Source organism: Miscanthus floridulus, chromosome 2 (genome assembly GCF_019320115.1).
Source record: "Miscanthus floridulus cultivar M001 chromosome 2, ASM1932011v1, whole genome shotgun sequence".
NCBI lineage: Eukaryota > Viridiplantae > Streptophyta > Magnoliopsida > Poales > Poaceae > Miscanthus > Miscanthus floridulus.
Genome location: NC_089581.1, coordinates 65516680 through 65528983, shown reverse-complemented (window position 1 = coordinate 65528983; position 12304 = coordinate 65516680). Strand labels below are relative to the sequence as shown.

Genomic DNA, 12304 nt, shown 5'->3' with positions numbered 1-12304 from the left:
TTCATCTACTATGTTGATTGTGTGTGAGAGAGAAAAAAGTCATGCGATGTGTTTTACAACCCTATCCATCAACAATTTTCAAGATTTGGTTAAAAAACTTAATTTTCAAAAGTGGATGCAGATCGAGTTTGCGATAGATGCTCGACATTCGAGAGATCGGGGCACGAAAAAGGGAGCCTGGTCCCACCTGTAGGCGTGTGAAGAGTGCGTAGAGTCAAAGGGATGAAGCTTCTGCTGACGATGGGCATGTACACCACACAGATAGGACATGTCTATAAGTTCTTGAATCCACGATACAAACAACTAAACAGACAGCTCGTATGAAGTCGTGTCTGTTTAACTGTCTACAAGTGGCCGGTTGAATGCTTACACGCAGGCATGATCAATCATGAATACCATTTTTGTAACCTTTGTGTTGCTATTTGATACACCCGGCGTGTTCGTTGGTTGGTTTTTGGGCTGGTTTGGGCTGGCTGATGCTGGTTTGTTGTGAGAGGAAAACAGAAACCAACAAGCGAACAGGGTGACCATGATTTTAACCAAAGATTACAAATGTGCATATTATAACTGTAAAGAATTTTCTTTCGCCCACAAGCTAATAATTTTCTCACACCACAGTCTTATGACAACTTATAGCTAATTTAAAAGAAAAAATGACAGCATGCAGGCTGATCAAAATCTTCCTAACTTCGTCATATCGATCTTCTGCTTGCACTTGTACCTAAAGGAAAACGACTGTTATCAGGCATAGAATATAATCTAAGTTGTTGAGGACAAAAATAATATATTTGCTAGAATGATCTAAGAAGCAATGACATAGTTAATTTTCAAGTTGCCTTCACTATATTATTAGAACGTTCCTGTCCAGTAACTGAAAGCATCTCACTACAAAGGCATATCAACATGTTCGTTGCTACCCAATTAATTTGTACTAGAATTCCTTATAATTATATAATGTAGCACAACAGCATTGATCAGAAATTCAGAATCACTGAGAAAACTTGGGAATCACTGATAATGCATCACAACAATTACTAATATAATTCAGTCACCTACCAATCCTTTTCTTTTGCACAGATGACAGATCATATCCGAGTTGGTTCTTGTTGTTAGGTTCATGTTCAGATAGCCTGAACTTGAAAGGCCGTGACCCAGAAAGTACATGCCAAGTGTAGACTTCGCGCCCTCCTTGCCCGCTGCGGCGCTGCCCCGATGACGATGGCGCCACACCCCTGCACCTTCCTCCCCCGTCTCGCCGCCGCCGCGCGCTCTCTCTCCGTCTCCGCCCGTCCCCGTCCCCCACCGCCCTGTCCCTCTCCCACCGCCGCCGTGCCCGCCTTCACTCCGCACGCCTTCCACACGCACCTCGCATCCGTCGCGCCGCACCTCCCCTCCCTCCTAGCCGCGCTCTCCCGCGCCCGCGCCGCACGGCTCCCGCTCCTCCCGGTCACCCGCGCGCTCGCCGCCTCAGCGCTGCTCCGCCACGGCCGTCTACCCGACGCCCTCGCACACTTCAGCCTCCTCCCGGACTCCGACCCCACCGCCCCTCTACCCGCACCGCTATGCAACTCCCTGCTCGCAGCGCTCGCGTCGTCGACTGGGTCCATCGTCCACGCGCGCAAGGTGCTCGATAGAATGCTGGCGGGAACTGTCGAGCTGGACACCGTCGGGTTCGGGGTGTTCGTTAATGCCACAGGTAGGAAAGATGACGGACTGGCCGAAGTCCTGCGCCTGGTGGATGTGGTGGGCTGTCAAGTGAGACGGGTTAACAGGTCGGTTGTGGTGGCAATGGCTGTCGACGGTATGTGTAGGGAGGGACGAATTGAGGATGCTTGGCGTGCTCTGGAGGAGATGAGGCTACGTGGGTGGAAACCAGATTTCGTGGCCTATAGGATTGTGGCCGAGGGGTTTAGGGTAGCGGGGAGGGTGGAGGAAGAAGGAAGGATCTTGAAGCAAAAGAGGAAGCTCGGGGTTGCACCTAGAAAGGACGAGTACAGGGAGTGTGTGCTTGTGTTGGTGTCCAACAGGCTGGTTACAGAGGCGAAGGAGATGGCCGAGGCGGTTGTGTTGGGAAATTTCCCAATTGACGATGATGTGCTGAATATTTTGGTCGGTTCAGTGTCTGAGATTGATGCCGATGGTGCCACCATGTTCTGCAAGTTCATGATGGGGAAGGGGAGGTTTCCAAGTACTGAGATACTTGTGCACCTTTGTGAGAGTCTTTGCAAAAGTGGGAAGGGCGAGGAAATGTGGGAGATTTTTAGGGTGCTTTTGGACAAGGGGTATTGTAGAAATGCAAGGGATTACCATTTGGTGGTGTCATTCTTAGGGAAGGCTGGGAAGGTTAGGGAGGCATATGATGTGCTCAAGGAGGTGAAAAAAAAGAGGTTAGAGCCTGACATTTCATCATATAACTCTCTTATGGAAGCGCTGTGTAGAAATGACCTTCTTAGGCCAGCCAAGAAGTTGTGGGATGAGATGTTTACCAGTGGGTGTAACCCAAATCTTCAGACATACAATATACTCATAACAAAGTTTACAGAAATGGGTGAAAGTGAAGAGGTCCAACAACTCTTTGATCATATGTTCCAGAAAGGAGTGGCTCCAGATGGTGCAACATACACGTCCTTCATCAATATGTTGTGCCAGGAAAATAAATATGACCAGGCCCTGGAGATCTTCAAGAAATCTTGTATGCAGGATGCTGGAGTAGCTAGTTCCGTGCTGAGTAGTTTTATACTTGCACTCTGCAGACAAGGTACACCTACCAAATGAAGTTTTGGCTGCTGCTAATTGCTTTTTATAACTCAATCTAAATAATAGATATTACATGTTTTTTGCAGGTAATTTCAAAGTAGCATTGAGTGTTATGTGTAATGTTCCATCTAATGTTGAGAACTTGAATTCACACATCATCTTGCTGAAGTATCTAACCGATGTTGGGGAAGTGGAGATGGCCATTGAGCACCTAAAATGGATTAGGAGCAACTGCAGCTCTAATTTTGAGAATGTAATGAATGAGCTCATGGCTTCTCTATCCACATCAGCCAGTCTTCAACATGTGACAAAGTTGATACAGTATTTACACTCACAGAGGCTTGTTGATGATGCTGACCCATGGATGAAGTTAATGGGAAATGTATATGCTTGAAATTTTGTTTTTCGAATTAATACATCTACATTGTAAGGGAGGAAGGAATGATTGAGACTATTATGTGGTCTGATCAGGCAGTCACAACCTTATTAGATAAACAAGGTCTATATTTCAGTGTTTATGCCTATCACAAAATGGCCAGATTACAGAAGGCATTGGAAAGTGTGCAATGTAACCACGCTGTTCTCCTTACAAGAAAGGTATCGTGTTTTTAACATGCCCATTCTCCTTTTTACTAGTTTCAGCGACAAGGCATCTTACTGTGCATGTTCCAAGAAAATGAATCCAATTGTGGGCATTATACCATGGGATGGACATATGATCGATCTCATATTTAGTTTATTCTCATTGCAGGTCTTGAACTACAGTTCATCTCTATAGTCATCTTGGAAGATTTCAGCTTCGTCTCTGGAGTCCTGGGTCACTAATAACTGCTCCAATGGTTGTTGGTTTGTTAGGTTCTCTGATATAACACATACTTATCTCTTGTTACATGCTCAATTTGCCACATGTTTTTTACTTTAAATTCTTATATTTTCCTACTTTGTTCAGATGTCATAATAGGAAACAAAAAAACAAGTAAGGCTAGGGATAAGGGACTACAGAATGTCATAGTAGATACTTATTTGGGCTTATACAGGCACGTTGAATTGAAAACTGATTAGCCTATTTCACTTGCCTCTCATCGTCATGATGCTGCCATAATCCTCTGTGTATCTAAGTCCTCTCTATATGTTATATTCTCTTCTTCCTTGTCATTTTTCGTTTGGGCTCTGAATGCTGTTCCTTTGGAAGGTAGAACAATAATGTCCCTTCTGCAGAATTTACCAATTATTGAAATGATAAAGTGTGATCCTGGGACTATTCTGTGGTTTAGTCACGTGCACTGGAGACAGCTGTTGTGAAAGCATTACCTTAGCATATGGCTTACGCTCATTGCCATTACTTAACAATAGTTCCGTCCTCCACAGCACTTCTCTATTACGATATATATATGTAAATTCCATTATTGATATTGACCAATGTGATAGATATAGTGATTTTTAGGCGAAAACAGTTGGGGAATCCCCTACTGTGGTAAAAAAAATATTTATATAAGAAAAGCAAAAGCAAAAAAGCAGACAGGTTCCCTTGTGAGAAAATAAAAGAAGAACGAAATATAATGATTATCGCCCTGAACATATAATGATTATTGTCCTGATGAATTCATTTTCTCATTGCAGTTGTTCAATCTCACTTTTATTACACCCATCGTCTACAAATCCAATAACTGTAACATTTAAGGGTGCTGAATTTGCACAGCTCTTCTTCAGGTTTGGACAGGTGACTCCTAATTTATAAGTATGCGCACAATTTAAGATTAAAACTTTTGAGGACGGGCCAGCCCAATGTAGGATTGGTACTCACCGGGCACTTTCGTGTCTTCCTGGGCATCAAGACTTGGATTTTTAAGAGACCTTTCATCAGGGAAAGGGCCACGAGATCATACAGAAATGGTTGTTAATGTTCGTGCTGCATCTTTTGCCTAGTTGGTGGTCATAAGGATAGCTTTTCGCCAAAAGAAGACTTGCAACTCCGATCCCTTTGGCTGCCCCTGATAGCTTTTTGGAGATTGCTGCTTTGAGTTCTGAACAAGCCTGATATCCATGTTTTCCTCTGACTCAACGTCAGGACAAGGGCCGCAGCCCTTAGAGCATCTGTAGCGGTTCTCCAATATCTTTCCCCATCCCTATAAAACTGTTATATTGACGACAGCTATGTTTTTTTCTTGCTCTAGCAGTTCTTCAATACTTTTTTTTTTACCATCAATATTTCTCTCATCTCCCCTCAAAGACAGGGGGAGATACAACTCCCCCAATATCATGGGGACCATCCAACTATCATTTTTCAGTCATATTTTCTCTTACACTCATGTGAGATCCACCTTCCATATGTGTATTGGAGGAGATATATTGGGATACTGTTGCAGCAACTCCCCAAATATTGACAAAAGATGATATTGGGCTACCCAATACACGTATATTAAGGAAAGATTATTGGGAACTGCTGGAGATAGCTCTTATAACCGCAAATTAGATAGCTACCTTGTGCCAGTATATGGTTTCGTTTGGATATTGAGTTCCGTTAGACAAGTTTTACCATTATCAATAATGTCATATGATGTATCTGGTCATTATTTTGCAAAGATAATGAGGGGAAACAATAGCTGGCATAATTATAGTTTTTGGTGAAACTAAAACTACACAACTGATCCATCGCCCATGATAGTCTAATACTCAATAATGCCGACATAATTATAGTTTTTGGTGAAACTAAAACTATACAACTGATCTATCGCCCATGACAGTCTGATACTCAGTAAGTATAATCCTTTTCTCTTTTTTTTTTTGATCTCATGCCTCGGCTCTATGGCCTTGTATTAATCAATGATAGCTCAGCTAAATCGCACCGGAGCGGCAAAACCTCCAACCTGTTCGCGTTCCGTAACGGCGTCTAGTAGCAGGCCATGACTTAGAAAATCCCTGAATTCTGCTGACCGCTGCCGAATCTCCAAAGCCCGGTGGGCTTTCTAGGTTCCAGCGAGAATGCTGTACCCGCCTGGCCTGGTAGCTTGATGCCTCCTGACCGACCAGTTGAAAGGGCGATCTCAGTGCCTTATGCTACTGCGAGCGGTCTCAGCGCCTTATTAAAGTAGCCGTTCAAAAAATTAAATTAGCCGTTCAAAAATTAAATTAGCCGTTCAAAAATTAAATTATCCACTACTGTTCCGTTTCAAATCGCCCGATAGCGGATACATTTGTTCGGCCAATGGTGAAAGCTATCCATTAATATCATACGTAGAAAAATAGTTAAAAGACAAAAATGTTAAACTGATATGATGATGGGACTACATATTCAATAGTGCACTTAATAAATTGTTAAAATATTACATGTTAACAAAAAAGTAGTGCAACTAAATTGTTAAAATATTACAAGTAACATGTAAAAAAAATAACTACCGACATCAATACAAGAAATAATAATATAAGATGTCAATGTCTTGGTCTCTTTATTATGAACAATCTCTAATTCAATATCCATGATTCTACTTACAATTTTCAATCCAATTGAATAGATACAAGTGTACAACTACAAATACTTGAAACTGGAAATTGGATTAGAGAAATACCATATAAAATGGACAACATATCATGTGCAAACCAACCAACCTGTATAAACTTAAAAACTACCGATCAGGACCATCAGATGCTGATCCAATGGATGGGGTGAGGGGGCTTAAGCGCAAAAAAAGAAAAGGCCGGCGAGTGGGGGGCTTAAGCGCAAAAAAATCCCACCGCTCACCCTATCTATTGAATCAACATCTAGTGGTTCTGATCGGTAATTTCCAAGTTTGCACAGATTAGTTAGTTTGCACCTGATACGTTGCGTATAAAATGAGCGAGAGCCAAAAGGCGGAGTGGAGAGGCCCGTCGCTGCTCCCACGTGCACCTGCGTCCTGCGTCCTGCCAGGCATGTGCTAGTGCTACAGTGCCCCGTCGCCGTCAAGGCCCATAAAACGCCATGCCGCCGTTCCCGCCGCCTGGCTGGTCTGCCTCCCGAACCCCTCCTTTTTCCAAGGTCGCCGGCGTTAGGGAGGGAGAGAGAGAGAGAGAGGAGAAGCTTGCCAGAGCTGGGGAAGACGCCACGGGAGGACGCAAGCGTGGGCTCGTGGGAGAGCCGTCGCCTGAATGCTCTCCAAATCTCTGAGATATAGGATGCAAGAAAAAAACACGAAGATCATGAATACACAGAGAAAAATGATGAAGTCTGTTGGAAACACTATTCATTTACACGTTTAGGATAGTCTAGCCAAAAGAAATTAATGGCTAACAGCACTGTATAATCTAATGGAGTATCTTTGGCAGCGGCAAATCATCTAGTGTAACACACAAAGCTCGCAGACTTCTTCCAACATCTAGTTCAAGGTGATGAAACAATATATATGTGGTTCTCACTTGCTTGAATGTGTTGGAGTGCCTCAAGGCGGAGATAAATTACAATAGGTGTTTATACATTCCATCCACCCTCTCAAGAACAACATTTTGGGGAGGGGTTCCATCACTAACTTTGGCGACGACTACCTTCACCAACATTTTAGAGATGGGCTTCGTTGTCGACTTTGGCGGCACCGACTTCACCTTCACCAACACTTTAGCAAAGGGCTTCATCAACGGCTTCAGCGACGCTGACTTCACCTTCATGAACATGTCAGTGTGGGGCTACACCATTGGCCCGAACAGCTTACCCTCAACTTCGGCAACGTCTACAAGCTCGAAAACCCCTTGCCAAGCTCCATCATTGGCACCTTCGTTGATTAGTTGCTAGACATCCGCCACTCATAAGCACCAGCCAAGAGGGGCTATCAAGGGTGTACTGGAGACCCAATATGACCTAGAGTACATGCCTTGCCTACACTCACAAGCTGAAGGAGGCAAGCCTCGGTTACTACGGCAACCAGCATGACTACATCCACTACTATGGCTACAGAGAGCTTCCCTAGAAGAGGTGAAGACCCTCACAACGGCTAGAATAGGAAGGAGTGAGATCATTGACCTCTTCAAAAGAAAAGCCATCATCATCAGATTGTGGTCTCCGACCTTCATCACCGAAGCATTTCCCACACCGATGATACATGTCGAAGCCCAGGGTAGACATCGAATCTAGTTTACATTTTGAATGGTTATTTCCATGTCATGCGCGTGCTCTTTTTTCCATGATCTTTTTGTCCCACTTGTTTTTAATGGAGTTTTTAGTGAGGTGCACACGCGGAGGTGGTGTAAGGGAGTGCCTCACCGCTAAAGGAATGTATTCTTGAGCCTTTTCCTATTATTGGAGTAACTAGGTTTTGTTGTACCTAGGAAAACCTAGTGGCTATGGGATTGTTGTTGGCGGTAAGGGCGGTTGTGCCTACCGTCTTCCATGTAAAAAAGACTCAAGGCTCAAGAGGTCCTAGGACCTTCATGTAATTTGTAACTTGATAGAGCAAATTCAGTAGCCATGCAGTCATGCAAGATGTATGTCTACTTTGACCATCTTTAGAAGATTTTCGAAGTAATGGCATTGCTAAGCTGGGACAATAATCTAGAAATCCTCGATCTCATTTTGGATTGCTAAACAAGAATTTTTGATGATTCTTGATGTCAGCAGCATCCAGTATTAAAATGTTTTAAATTTCACGCACTGCCTCCCCACACTTGAAGTTCCTAGGAATCATATAGCGTTTCCCAAAACAAGACAGTTGTTCCTTAGTCATGGTCCACACCTCCAAGCACCACAAAAGTCTCACATCCAAACTATCACTACGCCAGATTTGCACATCACTGCCGGATTTATGAGAACCGGCAGTGATGTACCTTCACTGTCGGTTATGAGCTTGAAAATAAAAAAAATAATTGGGGCTGGGATAAAACCGGCTGTGAAGGACCACATCACTGCCGGTTTGTGGCTTGAACCGACAGTGTTTTAGCGGGCACTCATCACTGCCAGTTTAAGCCAAGAGCCAACAGTGATTGGGCTCTATCAGTGTTGGTTCTAGCCAAGAACCGACGGTGATAAGCCTACAACACAAAAAGGCTTCAGCCGTCCTCTCCTTCCTCCTCTCTTCCATCCCGAGAACAGAGACGCGCGTTTGGACCCTTCCCTCCATTGTTGCGGCTGCTCTTCACCATGAAGCTAGTGCTTGGATTTTAAAGAATGGCTTGATCTTTTTGCTTTAAGGTTAGTAACAAACATCCACTCCTTTGATTTTGTTGCTTAATTAGCTTCATTTTGATGGCTACATTGCTTGATTCTCATTCTAGTTCTTTCTCCATTCTAGAGAGCACTTTTCCAATTGGACATTTGTGCAAGGCTCAAATTGTGGTGAATCCATCATCCAAAAGGTTGGTGTCTATGAACACATTTAAATTCCTACCTAATTATTCCATGGTGGTCAAGATCATCATTGTTAGTATGTGATGCTATAATTAGTTCTTGGAAGTAGAGTAGAATAGTTGTTCTTCAATATTGTGCAATAATTATTTTTTACTATGATTTTCAATTTACAGGGCCGGGGCTACCAATTTCAATTTTTCAATAATTAGTGTACAATAATATTTTCCAAAAATGGTACTTTCGAGCTACAATTGTTGTTCATAAAGCTCGATTTCTTATTAATTCTTTGTAATTACTGTCTCAGTATTTTTTTGTGCAGAGATGGATTGAGAGTGGATGCATCTGTCCCGAACGGACAAACGGTACATGCATGGCGTCAGCCAGTTTATCACCGATGCCAAAGCCCATGCTGGGAATGGGAACCATGTCTTCTGCCCATGCAAAGATTGCAAGAATCATAGAAACTTTCGTCAAATTGAGTCTATACGATCGCACTTGATTACCAAAGGGTTCATGCCAAACTATACGATATGGACTATGCATGGCGAGGTTGGTGTGAATGTTCTGTAGGAAAACGATGATGATGTGGACATGCCTGACGTAGCCATCCACGATGCTGACGAGGAACCCGGTGTCAACACAAAACCTATGGCCACAGTTAATAATGTGTTTAGGAACACGCTAGCTGACGACACCGAGGATAACGATGGCATTTCTCAGCTGCTACGTAATGTAGAGACCGGATGTCTTAGTGAAAGATAGTTAAGAAAGCTAGAGAAAATAAGACAAGATGGCAAAACACCATTGTATATGAATTGTCCAATGAGCAAACTAGAAGCCGACATCATGCTGTTAGAGTTCAAATCGACAAACGGATTGAGCGATAAAGGCTTCGATCAGTTGTTAGGTATAATAAGGAAAATGCTCCTAGAAAAAAACAAGTTGCCAGAAAAGACATACTTGGCCAAGCAAATGATCTGCCCCATCAGCCTCGAGGTTGAAAAAATCCACGCGTGTTCCAATGATTGCATATTGTACCGTGGAGAAAAATACAAAGACTTGGATAAGTGCCCCAAGTGTGAAGCTCCATGGTACAAGGAAGGGCCATCAAATGAGGGCACCAAGACCAGAGGAGGTCCCGTAAAGGTTGTTTGGTATTTCCCTATAGCTCTCCAGGTGCATAGGCTATTTGCATGTGCAAAGTCAGCCAAGCTGTTACGCTGGCATGGCGAAGAGCGTAAGAAAGATACAATGATGAGGCACCCCGCCGATGGGCATGACTGGAGGACTATCGATACTATGTTCTATAAGGACATCGGTGGAGAGGTAAGGCACCTTTGGTTTGATTTGAGCACAGATGGGATGAATCCTTTTGACCAGGTTAGATGCAATCAAAGCACCTAGCCAGTGACGCTCTGTATATACAACCTTCCACCTTAGGTCTGTATGAAGCGGTCGTACATCCAGATGCCACTACTGATCCAAGGGCCAAGACAGCCTGGGAATGACATCGATGTGTTTCTGGAACCAGTGATCGATGAGCTAGTGGGGATGTTTGAAAAGGGTGTGCCAGATGTTTGGGACGAGTACAAAAAAGAACATGTCATGATCAAGGGAGTACTTATCGCTACAATCACCGACCTGCTAGGTCGAGGTTCGTTGTTTGGAGAGAAGACAAAAGGCTATACTGGATGTGTCGAGTGCTTGGACGACACCGATGCGGTAAATCTACCAAATAACTCAAAGATAGTTTATATAGGACACCGTAGGTTCCTACCTAAGGATCACCCTTACTGCAGGAACAGAAAAGATTTCAACGGTGCTATTGAGAAACGCTTAGCTCCAAAATATCGAGACGGGCCTATGATACTTCGAGAACTCAACAAACTAGAGGTTGTCCTTGGGAAGAGGGATAATGCAGTAGCAGCGCTTGATGGGAGCGTTTGGAAGAAAAAATTGGTTTTCTAGAAACTACCTTACTGGCCATTTCTGAGTGTACGCCACTGTCTTGATCCCATGCACATCACTAAAAATGTGTGCGCTAACACTCTTAACACCTTGATGGACACCGGGGGAACATCGAAGGATTCACTAGCCACACGCCTAGACATGCAACACTTGGGAATTAGGAAGGAGCTGCATCCCGTGGAGCTAGAGAATGGCCAGTTCGAACTTCCGGTTGCATCATGGACATTGAAGAAGGAAGAAAAGCGTGAGCTTATTTCTTTCTTCAATGAACTCAAAGTCCCGACGGGCTACTGTGTGAACCCGAAGAGGCTAGTGAATATGAGAGAACTCAAGTTCAACTATGGCCCTATGAAGGCCTATGATTGTCATGTCATTATGACTCAGCTGCTCCCTGTTGCCCTGCGTGGTATCCTCTCCCAAAGGTCCACACCCCAATCATAAAGCTTTGCTTGTTCTTCAACGCGATCTAAAAAAAGGTCATTGATGTGTCCACGCTAGAGCAGCTGCAGCGAGACATAGCCAAAACTCTCGTTAGGCTTGAGATGCATTTCCCGCCGATTTACTTTGATATCTCATTGCATCTGCTCTTTCATCTTGTTGATGAAATTAGAGCCCTTGGCCCAATGTACCTGCATCAGATGTTTCCTTTCGAAAGATTGATGAAAGTTTTTAGGAGGTATGTTAGGAACAGATTCAGGCCAGAAGGGGCATGGTTGAAGGATGGTCAACGAAGGAGGCCATTGAGTTCTACACATATTATCTAGACATCAAAAGGGTCGAAGTTCCAAAATCTCGTCATGAGGGAAGACTACGTAGCAAATGAACGATCGGGGAGAAATCTGTTACAGTAGACGACCCTGTTTCTTTCAGACAGGCATAGTTTACTGTTCTCCAGCAAGCCGAGGGTGTGATGTCATACATTGATGAGCACAGGCAATCGCTGCAAACTCTGTATCCGAGCAGGTCACAGGCTTGGCTAGATAAAAAACATAAGGAGAAATTTGTCAGCTGGTTGCGACATCGCTTGCTTGGAATAAAGTTGGGTAATCAACTTGATGCCTTAGTCAAGGGGCCTTCGAGTACATATCTTAAGTACCAAGGATATGAGATCAATGGATTCACATTTTACACAAAAAAGCAAGATGGAAAGAGCACATACCAAAATTGTGGTGTTCGTTTTGATGCTCACGACGAGAACGGCAACGTGCAGGCGACATACTATGGTTTCATAGAGGAGATATGGGAGCTAGCCTATGGTCCATTGAAGGT

The 12304-nt window shown here is 43.7% G+C and overlaps 1 protein-coding gene across 5 annotated transcripts; it reads left to right on the top strand.

Annotated features, from left to right (window-relative positions):
- Positions 1–1171: 1171 nt before the first annotated feature.
- LOC136539014 (pentatricopeptide repeat-containing protein At5g14080) lies at positions 1172–5504 on the top strand. 5 transcript variants are annotated; one of them, XM_066530936.1, is made up of 5 exons: positions 1172–2758; positions 2844–3354; positions 3509–3596; positions 4378–4477; positions 4549–5504. In XM_066530936.1, exons 1-2 carry the CDS (start codon positions 1213–1215, stop codon positions 3149–3151), a joined length of 1854 nt encoding a protein of 617 aa, XP_066387033.1. In that variant the 5' UTR covers positions 1172–1212; the 3' UTR covers positions 3152–3354; positions 3509–3596; positions 4378–4477; positions 4549–5504. The 5 variants fall into 5 exon arrangements, with proteins under 5 accessions (XP_066387033.1, XP_066387034.1, XP_066387031.1 ...); XM_066530937.1 differs by having other exon boundaries at positions 3509–3612; positions 4378–4467; XM_066530934.1 differs by having other exon boundaries at positions 3509–3612.
- Positions 5505–12304: the final 6800 nt, after the last annotated feature.

Bases quoted from the DNA above. Each gene is read 5' to 3' on its own strand.
- LOC136539014 (XM_066530936.1), top strand. From the start codon at position 1,213: ATGACGATGGCGCCACACCCCTGCACCTTCCTCCCCCGTCTCGCCGCC. The intron at 2,759-2,843 runs GTACACCTACCA...TGTTTTTTGCAG, and splicing joins ACTTGCACTCTGCAGACAAG to GTAATTTCAAAGTAGCATTG.